Below are 18,518 nucleotides of genomic sequence, written 5' to 3'. Positions count from 1 at the left end.
GCACAATGGTTCCCTTTCTCCACATCCTTGCCAATACTTGAAATCTCTTGGTTTTTTGATGATAGTCATTTTAACAAGTGTGAGATGATATTTCATTGTGTTTTTGATTTGCATTTTCCCGATGATTAGTAATGTTGAATATCTTCTCATGTATCTGCTGGTCATTTGTATGTATTTGGAAAAATGTCTATTCAAGTCCTCTGCCCATTTTTTTGACCAGATTGCTTGTCTTTTGCTACTGAGAAGTATGAGTTCTTTATATATTTTGGATATTAACCTTTCGTCAGATAGATGGTTTGCAAATATTTTCTCCCATTCCATAGGTTGCCTTTACATTTGCTAGTGTTTCTTTTGCTGTGCAGAACCTTTTGTTTGATATAATCCCTTTACTTATTTTTGCTTTTGTTTTCTATGCTTTTGGTGTCATATCCAAAATATTTTTGCCAAGACCAACCATCAAGGACTTTTTCCCTATGTTTTATTGTAGTTTTACAGTTTCAGGCCATACATTTAAGTATTTAATCCATTCCAAGTTAATTTTGTGAGTGTTTTAACATTGGGGTCAAGTTCATTCTTTTGTATGTGAATATCCAGTTTTCCCAACACCATTTATTAAAGAGACTATCCTTTCTCCATTGAGTATTCTTGGCCCCCTTGTCAAATATTAGTTGACTGTATATGCATAGATATATTTCTAGGCTCTCAATTCTGTTCCACTGGTCTATGGGTCTGTTTTTATGCCAGTACTGTTTTCACTACTATAGTTTGTAACATACTTCAAAATCAGGATGTATGATGCTTCCAGCTTTGTTCTTCTTTCTCAGGATTGCTTTGGCTATTTGGGGTCTTTTGTGGTTCCATAGAGATTTTAGGTTTCCTGGTTCTGTGAAAAATGCCACTGGTATTTTGCTAGGGATTGCATCAAATCTGTAGAGGCTTTGGGTCTTTTGTCTTGATTCATATTCATAATAATTTCACAAAGTTACTGAGGGTAATTCCCTATATGTATCACTTGTCTATTTCTACATAGTAAGACATCACATAACTTCATGACTTAAAGCAGCAACAATTTATTGTTTCTTGTGATTCTGGGGGTCAATATTTTGGGATGGGCTCACTTGGAGAGTTTCTCCATCTTATCTCATCTAAGCTCACTCCTGTGATTTGAGGTCCCCTAGTAGCTCGATTGGGGCTGGAAGGACCAAAATGTGCACACTCACTCATATGTCAGGGCCTTGATGCTGGCTGTTAGCTGGGCCTCTCTGTGTGCTCTCTTGCCATTTGTTAGTCTAGCCCAGACTTCCTTTCATGGATGCAGGAATGTTCCAAGAGGTGAAGCAGGAAGCTGGAAAGCCTTTTGAAGCCTAGACTCCAGAACATGCATGACTGCAGTCTTGCCACATTCTGTTGATCAAAATAAACCACAAAGCCACCCTAGATTCATGGGGTGGGGGAAAGACAACATCTCTTTATAGGAAGAGCAGCAAAATTATTTTTCAGTCAAGCACACCATGCTTTAGCAGCAAGTATCAGAGTGAAGGCACCTGCTAGACACTAGCTAAAAGTTCTGGCACTTTTATTACATCCAGCTTGAGACTATAACCTCAGGATAAAAATTAATTTGAAGGAAAAAAACTAACCTTGTAAGGTTGATCTATAACTTGGGCTAATTTTATTTTTTTAATTGCCCAGATCCAAACACAGATGTCTTATTTCAAAGGAATAGCTGTACCTCAAGGAAAGAAGCCCATGCTATCTACAAATAGTTATGAAACCTGAGACTAGGTACTATGGGTACCAAAAAGTTTCGCTCATTAATACCTTCATTTATTCATCAAACATTCATCTAGGGTTTGCCATGTGTCAGGTTCTGCTATTTTCCCAGGATGCATAATCAGACACACATACAAATGGATAATTATAACACAAGATGGTTCATAATTGCAATGATAGATATATGCACAGAATATAATAAAAATACATTTTAAAAAACAAAGTTTATTTTTAAAATTCACAATTTGTGTGACAAGATACACATGAATCCTAGTTGCTAAATATATATGTGTACATACCAGTTTTATACAGCATTATTAAAGTCTTGTGAGGATTGCAAGAATATATATAAAGAAAAGAAAAGGAGGTAAGATTTCTATGACAGTACCATGCGTTAGACATCTGTTCTTTTTGCCTGGCCAGCATCCATTCACTTTTGTGGTGATAACACCTTGATTCCCTGCCCCTTTTTCAACTCTCAGTCCATATGACGTGGATAGAGCCCACTCCACCCCAATTTCACAGGGGGAGCATGCGATCCAGGCCAGCCAAGCAGACCACTGCATTCTGGCCAGAGGGACTTGTTGAGGGATAGGTGTATGACCCAAGAACACCTAGTGAGACCAATTTCCAGGACTTTTGTGGAGTTGCTGTGAGGAGAAAAATCGCTCTTTTCTCTTGTGGTTACTCAACAGAATGGGCATAAGCCTGGGCTGCTGGAGGCCACAACGAGGAGCTTGAGAATAAAGACAATCCTGAAGGAAAGGCCGAGACACAGAGAGAAAACTAATGGCATTCGGGCCTCCAGATCCATTCATGCTAGATCTAAAGGCCCACACTTCACCAGCACATCCTTATCCATTCATTCTCATCCATTCTCTGTCTGTCTGTCTGTCTCTCTCTCTCTGTCTCCCTCTCCTTTCCTTCAGAGTATCAGTGTGGGGTATTTGCCACTTGTCACCAAAAAGCTCTAATAATTGGTAAAGTACAGAATAATCAAAACTCAAGAAGTATGTCTGAGAAAAATGTACCAAAAAGGCCAGCATTACTGAAGCTAAGGGCCTACATGGGCAAGTAATGGGCAACAAATGGGATATGGTCAGATGAGCCCACAGGGTGGTGAGGAGTTTTGACATCCAGAAGAGCTCAGAGGTGACACAGTAGAGTCTATTAAGTAGATAAAAGAGAATCAGTGCATTTTACCATGAGTACATATTAAAAATATTAGTACGTTACAGCAGCATCAACGGGAATCAGGCAGAAACTACAGTCATTCAGAGGGCAGGCAGGAGGACCCAGATCCAGAGCATGGCAGTGACAGTCTAAATACAAACAGATGGATCAGCAGGGATTCAGACCTGCTCAAGGACGGGAAGGCTGATGACTAGTAAGAAGACATACAAGTGGGCTAATTTAATCAAAGAAGTGGCCAAGTCCACATAAACTAAATCTAAAGAACAGTCAATCTACAGTTGATTGACAGTATTCTCAGTATGCAATAGGAAAACATAAAACGGTACCTATCACTTAAAGACTTTAGAAGCCTATTCTAACTCCCAATTTAAGAAGAGAAAAAATTAAATAAACATATTGTCCAACCTATGACATAGGGCTAAGAGTATGTAAAAAACAAACTTCCTGAAACCTTCAATCAGAGCTAAAAACTATTGTGAATTTAGTCTGGTTTTATGCTGGCTGGAGAGGATTTTTAACAATGAATCACTCTCATGAATGACTTTATTTAAAAACTCCTTGTTAATAATTAATTGTTCATCCAGAGCCCATAAGGGACTTAAACCACTTTTGAGTTTCTTAGTTCACTAGCCAAAACTACATACTAGAGCTAATCCAATTGGATTGGAAAATGCCTTCTTGTCTCACTTAAGTTAGCCTATTTTAAGAGTTTAGAAAAACATTAACATACACACACACAAAAAAACCCCAACAATATTTCAGAGTAACATTCATTCTGAAAAAAATGGGATGTGTCAGGACTGACAGGTTTTGTGTATATTAAGTAATTATGGTTTTAACTTTTTAAAAACAAGATACTAAAGCAAAATTCAAGGAACTGCTTGTATGTTTCTTTAAATCTGCCAATCAGGATATCTCCTTACATTTCCTCCCTCAGGCTTGTGGGGTGTGGAGATCTTCCTGCCTAAACTATATATTCTTTGATCTAACTTTTTATTTTGACTTCCTGTTAGGGAAATTCTTGCTATTTGTTTTTCTGAGAAACTTCAGTACTTTATATGTATGTTCCTTCCTGACCACAGGGATATTCTTAGAGCAGTAATGTAGGCTAACACATCCGGTGGGAATATATCTCAAGGCAAAGCCATAAAGCATCTTTGAAGATATAAGTTATTAGAAACTGTGCCCAGTGTTCTAATCTTAGCATAAATTAAATTTAGTTGTACTAATTAACAGGTTTTAACATGTGCTGTCTTAAGCAATGTTTTAAAACCATGGGGATTTGATTCAAGTAAGGTCTGCTGCTCGCTGAGACCTGACCAAAGGAAGAAAAAAAAGTGCCCCCCAAAGGTCTGAAAAGCACAGATTTGTAACAACCTCATCAGGAAGCTTGAAGGCTTGTATCAGTTCTCCTCAGGCAATCCAGTGGGTTTCAGTGGTCATCACCCAGAAGCACTACCTGTTTCATGTAATTCACACTTTTGACACCAATATATAGAAGTCATGTGTAAAGTTTACAGCTCGGTTGAAGTAAAATCCTGTTTGTTAAAAAAGCGTGTTTCAATAAAGGCTTTCTTGGAATTGCTGACATATATAAGCACCTAATGCTAGGAAGATTTTTTAACTCCAGAGTCTTTCCTAATCACAAAGAAAATTGAAAATATTTTCAATCACAATTTTTGAAATGTGATTTAAGTTTTTTAAATTTAAAATTTAAAATGAAAATTACAAATAATTATAATGAATCTCAATTATTTGTTTTCCACTGGGAATTAGGCAACATACACAAAACCTGTTAACTATTTTGTGGTAATATATGCTGTCATTTTGCTGCCAAAAAGATGGGCTTATCTAATTGGAACTGCCCTCAGATCCCTCCCCTCAAGAAGACCCTAGGCACAAAGTGTCTGCAATTTCCAGGAGTGACCTCTGGATGGCAGTGTTCTTTTTAGTTTGTACCTTGGTCATCACCACAAACGTTTTCTAAGTAAAAGTTGCAGGGAACTCAAAGAATCACCTCTTTCAATCAGCAATGTCTTAAGTGTTCTCAACTCCTTAGTAGCTCTGTGGCTTAGAGCAAGTCACTTAACTTCTCTGAGCCTCAGTGTCCTCCTCTATATAAGGAAGATTCTAATCTAAACTAAGGTAGTCACAAGGAGTAGAGATTATAATGGTAATTATAGTATCACTCTTTTTTATTAAAAACCTAATACAAATAGGCACAATTTAGGGACTGCAAAATTAAATCTCACTAAATCCTTCCAACTACATTATAATGCAAGTATTATTACTCTATCTTTAGAGATAAGAAAATTGAAGCTCATAATAGTCAGGAATTCAGCCTAGTCCCATGGCAACTCAGTGGTAAACCTGGGATTTATCTTTCTAGCATATAACACAAGTAAAGTGCCTAGAAAATTGCCTTGTGCATAGTAAATATTAGTAATTTTTAACCATTTTTATTATTGTCATTTCTATAATTAATAAATTTTACATAGCTAATGGATGAAAGACACAAAAATTTTAACATATTATTTCTAAGATGGCTTAAAATAGATATAAAAGTCTATCATGACCTAGTTGGTCAGATATCTTAATTTTTCCCCAAAGTATACCTAAACTGAGAATGTAAGGCCTAAGAGAAGATTCTTAAATAAAAGTTCATGGTCACATAAATGTGGGAAATGCTACATATTTTATTCTTCTCTTGGAGAGTCCCAAAACACATTAGCATATTAAAGACTGGGAAGTCTCCCAGTAAAGAAAACCATTAAGCTAATTTCATCCAAAGTTTTCAAGTGTACTTAACAAAGGAATTCTTTCCTCATGTAGTATTTATGATCCATCCCTTGAAATAGGTGTTTTGTGGAAAACATTTGGGAAAAATGAATCCATCGAAATTCCTCCTACAAGTTGAGCAGGTAGTATTTTGATAGGTCTTCTTTTCCTGCCAGCTGAGCCCTTGCTGTGGACGTGCTGTGAAATGGCAGGCACCACAGTAAAGTCTTTCTGACACTTCCCTGTTAAACTAAAGTTTCTATTAGGCTTTTCCCACAACAGTACAATATCCTTTCTACTGCTCTCCATAGTGCAAATCACAGATAAAATCCTAATTCCCTCCTGAAACTCCTGCTCACAGCATTTCTTAGATCTCCTCGTAGGCCTTATCTTGAGCACTATATTCAATGGCTACTAAAGTTTTGTTGACTCTAATTTAAACTTTATTGCTATTTAATTTGTCATGTGCTTATGAGTCCACAATTAAATTGTAGGTTCCTTAGTGTCTGCAACCATACACTGCCCTGCCGTGTATCCCTAAAAGAGCATGAACACAGTATATTGCTCATTAATTCATCAACAAATATGTACTGAGCATCTCCGATGTGCCATGCACCAATCTAAGTGTTGGGGTATACAAGCTGGGGAGACAGATAAATAAGTCTTCAAGTAAGTACACAACATAATGTCAAATAAGAATAAGTGCCAAGAAGCAATAAGAGCTTGTGAATAAGAAGTCACGTTAGCTTGGAAAGGCCTCTCTAAAGAGGAAATATTTAAGCTGAAATCTGAATAACAGGAAAGAGCCAGTCATATAATGCAAAGGTCAGAAAGAAGAGTGTTCTAGACCAGAGGGAAGTGCCAGGACAAAGGTGGGAGGCTGGCTGAATTTGCTAAATTAGAGCAATAGCAGGAAGGGCCAGTATGGCTGGAGCCTGTATAGTAAGTCAGGGGAATCAGTATGATAACAAGTTAGAGTGGTGGGTATGGGCCAGACTGCGGTAAGGAACATGGATGGTATTTTAGATGACATGGAAGCCATGGAGTATTGTAGACCTGGGATAACCTAACCATGTTTTTATAATGTTAAAACACCACTCTAGCTACAAGATAAAGAACGAAATGCAGGAGATCAAGGTAGAAATCAGGCCAGTCAAAGGCTGTTTTAGTAGTCAGGGGAAGACATGATGGTGATTTAGACAAGGGTGGTGGCTGGAGAACAAAGTGGGCAGATTCTGGCAAAAGAGATGATGAGACTTGCTGGCTTGAACAAACTGGTGGATGATCTTATTCCCTAGATGAGGATATCTGGGAGAGAAAGGGCCGTAAGAGGAAGAGTGGGGCAGGGATCCAAACATCCCGTTGACTGTGTTAAGGTTGAGAGGTCTATAACACAGCCAGGAATATGTGTCAGTTTTACTTACTGCTGAAGCTCATGGGGAAGGGCAGGGCTAGATGTACACATGGAGGAGTCCTGAGCACAAAATTGTATTTAAAATCATGTAACTGTATGAAATCACCTAGGATGACAATGCAGCCCCAAGACACCTCAAAATTTGGAAGTGGTACAGGAGAAAGAGTCAAAAAAAAAAAAAAAGACAGACTGAAAAAGGGATGCCAAAATGATAGACGGAAACCCAGGAGAATGTAGTGTTAAGAGTCCAAGAGAATAAAGTGCCACCAAATGAGGGAGTAGTCAGCTGAGCCAAACGTCAAAGAACCACTGTGGGCCATAAGATCAGGTTCAGTGGGTGGTGATGACTGATGCTGGGAAGGGTGGGGTGAAGGAAGGAGGGGTAAGGCCTAGAGGCATTCAATGCAGACAAACTCTTCAACAAGTTTTGCTGTGAAGAGGAGCAGAGAGACGAGGCAGTGGTTAGAGGGGACGAGGAGTCCCGAAAGGGCTGACCCCAAGATGAGAGGTACTGAAGTTTGTCTGTGTAGAGTCAGAAGGAAAGGTCAGCGATGTAGAAAAGAGAAACTAATTGAATACATGAACCTTTGTTTAATTATTGTAGATTTTTTAATGAATTTAATTCAAAGTAGAATGACTAGAAGGTTGTTTCCCAACACATGAGTTGTAACTGCGATAATATCTAGGAAATAAAACTGAGTAGTGATAATAACAATGTAGTGTTAATGAACTTGTATTTAGTGCTTATTATATGCCAGGCATTGTTTTCTATGCTTTACATACATATTAGCTTGCGTATTCCTCCAAATAACAACATTGTTCTCAGGTTACACTTGAAGATGAACCTGAGATGCAGATAAGATCAGTAATTGCCTCCTGTCATGTACACAGTAAGTGACAGAACCAGGATTCTCACTCAAATAATCTGCCTCTAAACCTGAACTACCAGAATAAACTGGTTATTCACATCTGCTGCATCTCCTCAGTTCATGACATGCTTTGTAATTAACCTCCTCTCAGTTACTCTTCCTTCTCCAAAGGTATGTGGTTATTGAACAGAATGAAAGGGAATTATTTTTCAACCGTTTCTCTCATTGGGGCAATCTCATGAAATGGCCAAACCAACTGGCTATGGGCAGCAATTCTACCAAAACTGTTTCTTTTAGAATATTTATAAACATATACTACACATTGAAATGTAATTTTTGACATATAGTTTTTTCCCACACAATTTTCCTTCTATATACACATTTAAAACATGCTTATTATTACTTCAATGGCTATATGATATTCAATTGTTGGGATATACCACAGCTAATTTCAATTATATATGTGTGTGCTTATTAATTTATATAAGAAGTCCATATTCTTGTCAGAAAAATTAGAAAAGACAGCTTAACAAAAAGAATTCCATTTATTCTGTCATTTAATACATATGACTGCATGTCCTTTTCATGACATGCAACCATTACAAATCATGCTTTCAAATGCTATTTAAAAGCATGAGGAAAATGCAAAGGAAAATTTTCAGGATATAAAACTGTATAGAAATATGTGAAAAATCAGTAAAAAAATTAATATTACATGCACACATGAGAGAGAAAGGAGGAGAAATGTAAGCAGCAGTTATTTCTGGGTGATGAGATACTAAAGATGATTTTTATTTTCTTCTGGTTGCTTGTTTTTCCTTCCGTTTGTATAATGAACAATCTATATTGTTTTCATACTCAGAAAAATGTTTCTTCAAAAATTAAGTATTTCTACATATTATGCTGAGAGCACATGCATTTTCAGACATCTGAAACTAAAATGGAATACATTAAGATAGTACGGCATAGGGGTTATTAGGACATTTTTATGATTTCAATTACTCAATAATAATGCTCCAAATTATTCCACTGCCAGAAGCACTGCTCAGGATGAGTGTGTGTATGTGTGTGTGCGCGTGCACGCACGGCTGTGGGGCATTACATAATTATCTATGCTAATTAGTATATATTTAACAAATGATGGACAATTAACATGGAGCTTTGCTTCTTCCCACTAGAGCTAGCAGAGAAAGGAACAGAGAGTGGGGATACAGGAGACATTTTAAAGGAAAAAAAAATTCCCTAAAGTCTAGGTAAAATTCAGAGACTTTCCTCTGTCCCTTTGTTCAGGTTACCCTTTAAACTGCCAGTTTCCTTTTGAAAAATTGTAAACATAAAATTTTTGTAATAAAACATGTATATTTGAGTGTGCAAAAATATGTACAATAAACCCCATGTTCTCATCACCCAGTTTCAGTAATTATCAACACTTTTAAGAACTTTTTTTTTCCAATTGCCTATCTTGCATCAGTAGGAAACAATAATACTTAAGAACAGGAAAACTTTGTAGAAAAATTTTTTAAGCTTTAAACAAAACAAATATGGTTTTTAAAAACCTCACCTCAACAGAACCGCACTAAGCTTTGAAGACAACCCCGAACAGTTTCTCTACGGCCTGCTGACCCAGGTGGCACCTCTCCCACCCAGTTTGCCCCTCCTCTCCAATAGCTATTTGAATGCATTATTTTACTTGTAAATAAGAGGAACTAAAATTAAGAAAGTGGTAAACTAGGGATTGTGAAGCTATAGGACAGAGCTGGGGGAAATAGCGAGCAGGCCCCCAGAGAATATGTGACCAAGAAGACAGCCTGGGGACAAGCTGGCAGCAGGCTGCGCAGGCCACTCCCACTCACAGAGGTCACCCGGGTGTGGGACACTATCAAGCTGCCTCCTGGTTGTACCTACCTAAACTGTTGTCACTGCTCGTGGGCCAGGAAGCAATTCTGTCCCTCAGTTTCTTCTTGTTACAGAAGTTGTCTGACTTCTCAAAAAGGCCTACTTCCTCCTTCCGAATTTCTCGAATGAGCTGCATGCGGCACCTCGTAAAATCCTGAAAGGAAATCTTCCCATTTTCATCTGCGCCCAGTTGGTTCATGATCTCAGCCACAGACTCTTCCATATTCAAATGGCGACAGACCATCAGCAAGTCATTTCTGCAGGAGGGGATGAACAGAAGAAAACTTGTTAGGAGAGACCAAAGGAAGTGCGGTTTTTTCGGGCAGGGTGGGGAGTATTTCTTAAATACATCACATAGAGTAAACCTATTTCCAACTTTCTCATTGCTTCTAGAAAAGTGGCAAGTGGGCAAAACAATCTATTTCATCTGGGTTATTCTAGACAAGAACTTTATTGTTATTTGGAAGAGTGAGGCAAAAACAAAATCCTTTGTTCCCTTTACGTCCTGTCTCCATGCCCTTCTCTCCCTTTCCTTTGAGATTAATGGAGCCGCTGTAGAGGCAGCTCTGTAATCTCACTGTAGGATGAAGTTTCAGAACAGAAAAGACATTGTTTCTGCTCTTGGCAGAGCTAGGTGGATTGTAAAAGATCAACAAAGATTTTAACCAGTTCTGTTTTCATTCCCCTGGACCAACAGCTAATCTTAGCACTTCTTTAAAAGATTGTTTAGTCTAGATTTTCAGTGCAGTGCCCTCCTACCTCTGGTTTTTCCTGATTTTCCTTGAGTACTTTCCACCTTCCCATCAGCAACTAGTAAACCCTAAGATTTAGAGGCGGGATCAAAATCCCAAATGTCTTCAGGACTAGGTCATAACATAAAAGTGTGAAGTGGCTGGAGTTAAGACAAGAAGGGTTGGTGGAGTCTGTGGCTGGACTAGAGAAGGATATCCAGCCTACAGGTTCCCAAATGTAAAAAAATAAAAAATTTTAAGAAAAATAAAAATAATAAAAGAGGAACAAAAAGAACAACACTCTGCTGGCTAAGAACATTTATCAGGAGGACACTGTATGACCCCTGACGTGTAAGTCTTGCTCTTTTCTCTCTATCCATACTCTTTGGAGAAACATTTTGTTCATATTGTTCCAACTGTAAGTCTCAATAAAGGTCAAAGGATTACAGACATTAGAAACTAGTCCATGGTCACAAAATAAGCTCATAAATGCTCGTGTCCCAACATAACCAATAAAGTTCAATAATTTGAGAACTTGACCAGTTTGATGCTTGCTGATACCATGCAAAGGAAGACCGGCTCCTCTCTCCCAGTCACCCTGCATAAATTCCTTCTCCTGATCAGTGCCATTATGATTTCCCCAAGTTTCCTAGGATCTCAGAATCATAAATATTTTTAAGATCTTCTTTTTTACTCTATCTTACCCTAATTCCCTCTGCCCTGGTCTCCAGTACCCAGTTGATCATCAAATTTCTGTTGGTCCTGTCCCTGAAATGCTTTAATATTTACTCTTAATTGTGTTTTTCAATACACATAACACTCTCCAAGACTATCACAATTTATACGAGGCCTATTACATTAGCTCTTTAGCTGATCACCCTCCCTCCATATGCCACCCATGTTTCATAATTTTTACACATAGCCGTATGTTTTATCTTATGTGCATCTGTATGTCTGCGTAAATATGTATATTATATATATGACTATGTGTATACATTTCTATTTTTTATTTGTAAGGTTGATAGGTGGATGAATAAATAAATACACACATGGAAGTACAGTAGATTAAATGATTAGCCCTAATTTTTCATTCCCCTGCAGTAGTATTATACATCTATACCCTTGTGTTGGCCTCAGAGCCACTCATGGTAGGTGTGTCCTTCCCCATCCCTTAACATCAGGTTGACATTTAGCTTGTTCTGGCCCCTGGGATGTTAGCTGGTATGTGTTCATATAGGTGGGCTTTTCCCCTTCCACTTCTGCCATCATAATGACAGAACAAACCATGGTAGCTATTAACCCCTGAGCTGACTTGTAAACCCACAGCTAAGAAGAGCCACCCCAGCTGCCCCCAAGATGTGTGATCAAGAATAAGTTCTTATTGTTTATGCCTATGAGATTTTGTGATTGTTCCCCAGCAAAAGCTAACTGATATGTTGGAGTAACTTTTTTAATGCATTCATATGCTTCTTTGCCCTTCGCAGAATGCAACCTAACACTCAGCTGCATTCACCCAAGCCTTAAGGATGATTAGGACTGCTAAAGCAGTAATGCAAACAGAAAGGAAGGCTCAGGGTTCAGATTCTGCATTCTAATATAAGAATTTCTTTCTTATATTTTTAGGTAATAAGTCTTAATAATTAGGCTTGGTGGAAGATAAAGAAGTTTTCTAACTTTTAGAAATTCACATAAAAAGATGTTAACACTAAAATTTTCTGAATGATAGGAACATGGTGTTTTCATTCTTATTTTTGCCTATGTATATTTTGTAACTTCTATAACATACTACACTACTTTCACAAATTGCTATGTCATTTTCTAGGTTTAAAAACCTAGATAATGGTAATAATAGCACCTATCTTATAAGGTTGTTCTGATGATAGATGACATAATGCATGTGAGACACTTAACAGTTCCTGGCACATTTTAAGTATTCAATAAATAGTAACCATTATCATGATTATTTTATAATTATTGATCATAGTTCTTTCACAATCCCCAGTTTCATGGTTAAGTCTTCAGTAATTAAGCACGAACTGCTCAGGGAAAAAGGATGCTTACTGAACTGAACTGATTGCTCACTAAATGAAGCAATCTGCAGAGGCCAGCCCTTCCTCCCTGCCCAGCCCACTTCTGTATTTGGGCACTCTGCTGAGAAACCTAGCTCTGCCCAGGCATGTGAAGCCCCATTCAACAAAAAGCAGCTGAAATAAAGGATCTGTGTTCTAGAAATGCCATCTCAGAGGAGAATGTGTAATGATGCATTTTTGCATCATTGATGTAATGTTGTAGTGATCACAACTCAGATGAGAATGCATAATAAGCCACTGAGAGGCTGATGTAAAAGATCAAAAACCAAATACATTGCACTCTGCTAAAGTCATTGCAGTCTGTAAATAGAAGTGCTAATCTCTGAAAACTGAATGAAAGCTAAATTCTTTCAGCATAGAGATACAGAACTAGCAATAACAACAGACCTGCAAGGGACGGGGCTATTGTCCCCATTTTACAGAGCAAGATACAAGCTAAAAGAATCATGGAGCTAACATGTGGCAGAATCAGGAATCGAAATCTAATGAACCTGATTCCAAGCCTCTTGTCCTTTCTATTCTACCGTCTCCCACCTTGAACGTCAATGATACCTTCCTTTTGGCATGTCAACATATGTGAGCACAGTACTAATTAGTAGCACCTTAATTATCAATGGCCATTAATTAACAATACTTTCATATTTAACCAGAAAGACTACATACACCTATACATGGGGTACCTTCTATTTTATACACAGATGAAATAATAAATTACATTTTGTTATCAACATGATGAGAAAACCAGGTTAAGAGAGAAAATTTAATTCCTCAAGCTCTCCTTTATATATCAAGAACTAAGGCCTAGAGAACTTGGACCACAGGGTTTTACTATAAGCCATTGAGCTAGGTCATTTAAAATGACTCTCAGTGAATTATACTCTCCATGACCTCATCCCTTTGCAATGTGTCTTTGCTATTCCTCCCCATGATATGGCTTTTTCCCTGCTCTTGAATCTGGGTTGGCCTAGTGACTTGCTTTAACCCATGGAATGTGGCAGAAATAACATCCTAGGATTTCTGAGCACAGGCCTTAAGATGCCTTGTAGCTTCCACTTTCAGCTCAAACCCTTCCAACTCCATGCATCCTTGTAGCCCACTGAGCCCCCAAGTGGTCTCTCCCATTGGACAGCATTCACACCTGCACCATTCATGCAGTGACTATATACAGCTTTGTGACAACTTTTGAATTGTTTCACTTGACTTTCATTTATCTCTTTTTATTATTTCACGCACTCAAGTCTTCTCTTCCTGGTAGCCAGTGTTGGCCATGCATCAGTCTCCCTTATGATTTGTGCAACACCCAGCCCATCGCCCTTTACACACCAGATCCCCATCACATTTTGATGGATTGGTACTGTCAAGCTCCTCCGTCACTGGGGCTGCAGGGTTGGTGTGCCTGTGGTGTCTGCTGGTCATTCATCCTTACTGAGCATCCCATCTCTGTTCTAGGCCAGAACTGTCTATCAGAGGAAGAGATTCTAAGCTGCAATTGTCCAAAACTAAGCAAAGGGCAGAACTTTTCAGTAGCAATAACATCATCACATCACACAACTACCTTTAAAAAACCAACCAAACTTTTGTATATTATTTCAGAAAATACACACATTCACTGTGGAAAATGTAGACAAGCAAAAAGGAGAAAATACAAATTACATGTAATTCTTCTACCCAGTAATAACCACAGTTAACATTTGGGTAAATTTCACAAAATTTTGGTGAATGTTTTTTCACTAAATGTGTTCTAAGTAAATAAGTTGTCTCTAAACAAATTTTCTCCTTTCATCATTGCTACAACTACTCTAAAAGGTGTTTCATATTTATTCACAGTCAGATATGTAGATCTTATCTTCGGGGGATATCACCACGAGGCAAGAGAAGAACAGACTCCACTTTACAGCAGAAGAACTAGTCAAGTCAGGCAATATTCAGTTCTGTAGAGGACACCAATCACCAGACAAAATTAAAAGACGACTGAAGACCCATGCTTCTAGCTCAAAACTGCATGGTTTCACAATGCACAGCTATTACATTCTTTATAGAAAAGCCGTTTTAAATTCTTCTTCCTTTAACTTACAGAGAAATTAAGTAGAAAGCGAATATTCAATGAAGCTGTTTAGCACTCAGAGAAATTCACAGCTCAGTATCTGGAATAGATAATGCAAAAGATGGGCTTATGTCTCTCAGGCTCAGAGGCAGAGAAAAACATTATTATTTTCCACAATGATACTAAATCCCAAACCCAGTTGGAATGAGGGCTATGCAAAAGCAATCATTACTTCAAGTAAGAAGTTAGATGCTTCTGTTCACAATTCTCAACTAACAGATACCACTGGCCTTGCTCTCTAGCCTCATCCTCCTGCTGAAGTGGGCAACCTACATTCTAGCCCTGCTGTATTTCTTTGAGTTTCCAGGACAGACATTGCTGTTTTACGTGCCCATGCTAAGCATATGTTCATCCCTCTGTTCAGAACATCCCTTCCTTCCGTGTTCTCCAATCCTCAGCCCATGCTTCACCTGAACATCTCCTTCAGAACTCTTCCCAAAATACCTCAGGTAACCTCCAGTTTAATCCAATGCCCCTGCTCTGTGTTCCCCAGGCATGTGTGCCCGCTTTGATCATGTACTCCACTCCACAGTAATGACTGACTTATTTTCTCTCTTAGTTGCCAAAGGTCTGCAACTAAGGCTTGCAGCCAAATCCAGACCATTGCCTGTTTTTGTAAATCAAGTTTATTGGAACACAGACACACCCATTTTGTCTGTTTTGTTCACTGTTGTATTCCTAATACCAAGAACAGCAACTGGCATGTAACAGATGATCAGTAAATAAATAATGAATGTATGGGTAGTTCTTTTCATTTCCTTTTGATCACCCAGAAGTCCCTGTTTAGAAATATTCCAGTGAATTGAAATGTTATACATGAAGAAGGCAAAGTGGCAAATATAGTCCTCAGTTAATCAACAGACAATTTTCTTAGAGGCGTAAATATTATGTTCTACAATTTAGAATGGTGCTTTGATGTTAAAAATGAAAAGCAAAGAGACATGGCTATGGATAAATGCACCCCAGTCCCTCGTAACAAGTCTTTATATTTAAAAAAAAAAGTCAGCTGTTGTCTTAAAACACATGGAATGAGAACATGAAAAGCCATGAAGGAATGAGAAAATGAATTGGTGACATTACCTAAACAAAATGTCATGCTACATGCATCCCAAGGAATTAACTGAAATCATCACTATAGTCTTAAAGCCAAGACAGCCAAAGTAATAAACATCTGACACTGGCTCAAAGATGAGCCTATGCAGTCATTCTCTCTCTCATGAAACATATGGCTAGAAGTGAGGAAGTTGTTGGACTAATTGCTTTCAGTTGAGGTTACCTCAACTAAAATTTGAAAAAAATACAGAAAAATAGGAAGGATAAAATAAAAGTCAAGATTAAAAGAAGTAAGTCATCTAATTTATATTACAAAGATATTTTTTTAAATTCCACACCTAATGGAATATTGAGATAAAAGCTTTTGCAAAACCAGAATTTCTAATTACCAACTTCCTCAATACTGTATATGCTGAAACCAATTTTTACTTTTGTGAATTAATACTGATAATCTGGAATCTCACTGTTCAATATAGTAGTCACTTAAACAGTCACAGGTGGCTATTTAAGTTTACATTTAAATTAATTAAAATTAAATACAATTTAGAGAGGAAAAAAAGATGTTGGCATGAGAAGCGAGGCAGAAACCACCTCCTAAAACCACATATAATGCAAGAACACAGCAAATACAACTAATCCTGAAGGAGTGACCCAAAGACTGCATTAATAGACTGCTTCCATCTGGGGAGAAGGGAAGACTTCATAGAAAAGGGTAAAGTAGCAAAGCCACAATCCGGTGGGACCCAAGCCCTCCCTCAACCCCAGTTCACCAACAGGAGGAAGAGAAATGGAGCAGGAAGGGAGTAGAAGCCCAGGACTGCTAAACACCCAGCCCTGGAGATCTGCTTTGGGAGCATGAACCTACATTACATGGTACTCTGGAGATTAGTGGTGCTAGAAAGCAAAGACAGGAAGAATACTCAAAGAGATTGAGATTCTAGCACTTGTGGAGAACAGGTAACTACAACCAGCCACTTGGGGACAAAAGAAAGGCAGGCACTTTAAAAGACTTCCCAACAGCAAGAGGAGTGCAAAAGTGGCAAGGATTACACAGACTTTGCTCCTCAGGAGAAAGGACAGGTGGATGAAATCATCCTGGCACACTCAGCCCAGCAGGTTGGGAACTTTCAGGAGCTTCAGGTGCTCCATCCCCCTGTCTGGCAACACAGTGCTGAGGACCCTACTGCAATACTCAGCCTGCAACTCCTTCCTCCTGGCAGGCACCAGTAAACAGACCTGCTGCCCCCCAATCACACCAGGCTATCCAGAGGGCAGCCCCACATATGGCAGCTACATGGGCATAATGCAGAGGTTCCTCCCTGCATGCTCACAGTGGAGGCAGGCACTGCAGCCAGGAAAGCAGAAAAGACCTCTTTCTTTCTTGCAGGTGCTGGCTTCAACACACCACTCTCTCCAAAGGACAAATCACCCAGTCATAAAATAAGTAAGGAGACAGAAGCACTGAACAGAGAGTAGAGCTTCTGGGCACTAAAGGGCCCTGCAAACACAAAGTTAATGTTCCATAGTAATCATTAGAATTATTAAGTGACAATTTTATACAAACCAAAATCCCTCAGACACCAGAAAGAGGGCTAAGTGAAACTGAAATCACCAATCTTCTTGATAAAGATTTCAAAATAAAAAATTAGAAACATGACCATGGAGCTACAAAGAATATTCAAGATCTCAGGGAGGACTTCAAGAAAGAGATAGAAACTTTGAAAAATATAGTATTTGAAATGAAACATACACTGGAGGGATTTAAAAGCAGATTAGATGAGGTAGAGGAGATGGTAAGTGAAAGAGAAATTAGAAAACAAGAATACAAAGAAGCTGAGGCACAGAGAGATAAAAGGGTCTCCAGGAATGAAAGAATAATAAGAGAACTGTGCAACCAATCCAAACGGAACAATATTCACATTATATGGGTACTAGAAGAAGAAGAGGGAGAAAAAGGGATAGAAAGTTTCTTTGAGGAAATAATTTCTGAAAACTTCCCCAAAATGGGGAAGGAAATAGTCTCTCAGGTCATGGAAGTGCACAGATCTCCCAACACAAGGAACTCTAGGAAGACAACTCTAAGACATATAATAATTAAAATAGCAAATATCAAGGACAAGGAGGGAGTATTAAAAGCAGCCAGAGAAAGAAAAAAGATCACATAAAAAAGAAAACCCATCAGGCTATCATCAGACCTCTCAGCAGAAACCTTACAGTCGAGAGAGGAATGGCATAATATAAATAATGCAATGAAACGGAAGGGTATCAAACCAAGAATACTCTACCTGTCAAGGTTATCATTTAAATTTGAAGCAGGAATTAAACAATTTACAGATAAGCAAAAGTTGAAGGAATTTACCTCCAATAAACCATCTCTACAGTGTATTTTAAAGGGACTGCTATACATGGAAATGCTCCTAAGACTAAATAGCTGTCACCAGAGAAAGTAAAACCACAGTAAAGGAAGTAAACCAATTAATTACTAAACAAATACAAAATCAAATCAACTACCCACAAGTCAGTCAAGGGATACACAAAGAGTACAGAATATAACACCTAATATGTAAAAAGTGGAAGAGGAAGAAAAAGAAGGGAGAAAAAAAAATAACCTTTAGA

At 38.3% G+C, this 18,518-nt stretch overlaps 1 protein-coding gene across 1 annotated transcript in view; it reads right to left on the bottom strand.

Annotated features, from left to right (window-relative positions):
• Positions 1-18,518, bottom strand: part of MCC (MCC regulator of WNT signaling pathway) — a 407,995-nt gene that overhangs the window by 316,399 nt on the left and 73,078 nt on the right. The window contains exon 2 of the mRNA XM_036886983.2: positions 9,934-10,181. Within this exon, the coding sequence (XP_036742878.1) occupies positions 9,934-10,181 (248 nt within the window). The remainder of the gene's footprint in view (positions 1-9,933; positions 10,182-18,518) is intronic.

The sequence above is a fragment of the Manis pentadactyla genome, chromosome 2 (genome assembly GCF_030020395.1).
Source record: "Manis pentadactyla isolate mManPen7 chromosome 2, mManPen7.hap1, whole genome shotgun sequence".
Classification (NCBI taxonomy): Eukaryota; Metazoa; Chordata; class Mammalia; order Pholidota; family Manidae; genus Manis; species Manis pentadactyla.
This window is presented reverse-complemented; position numbering and strand designations above follow the sequence as displayed.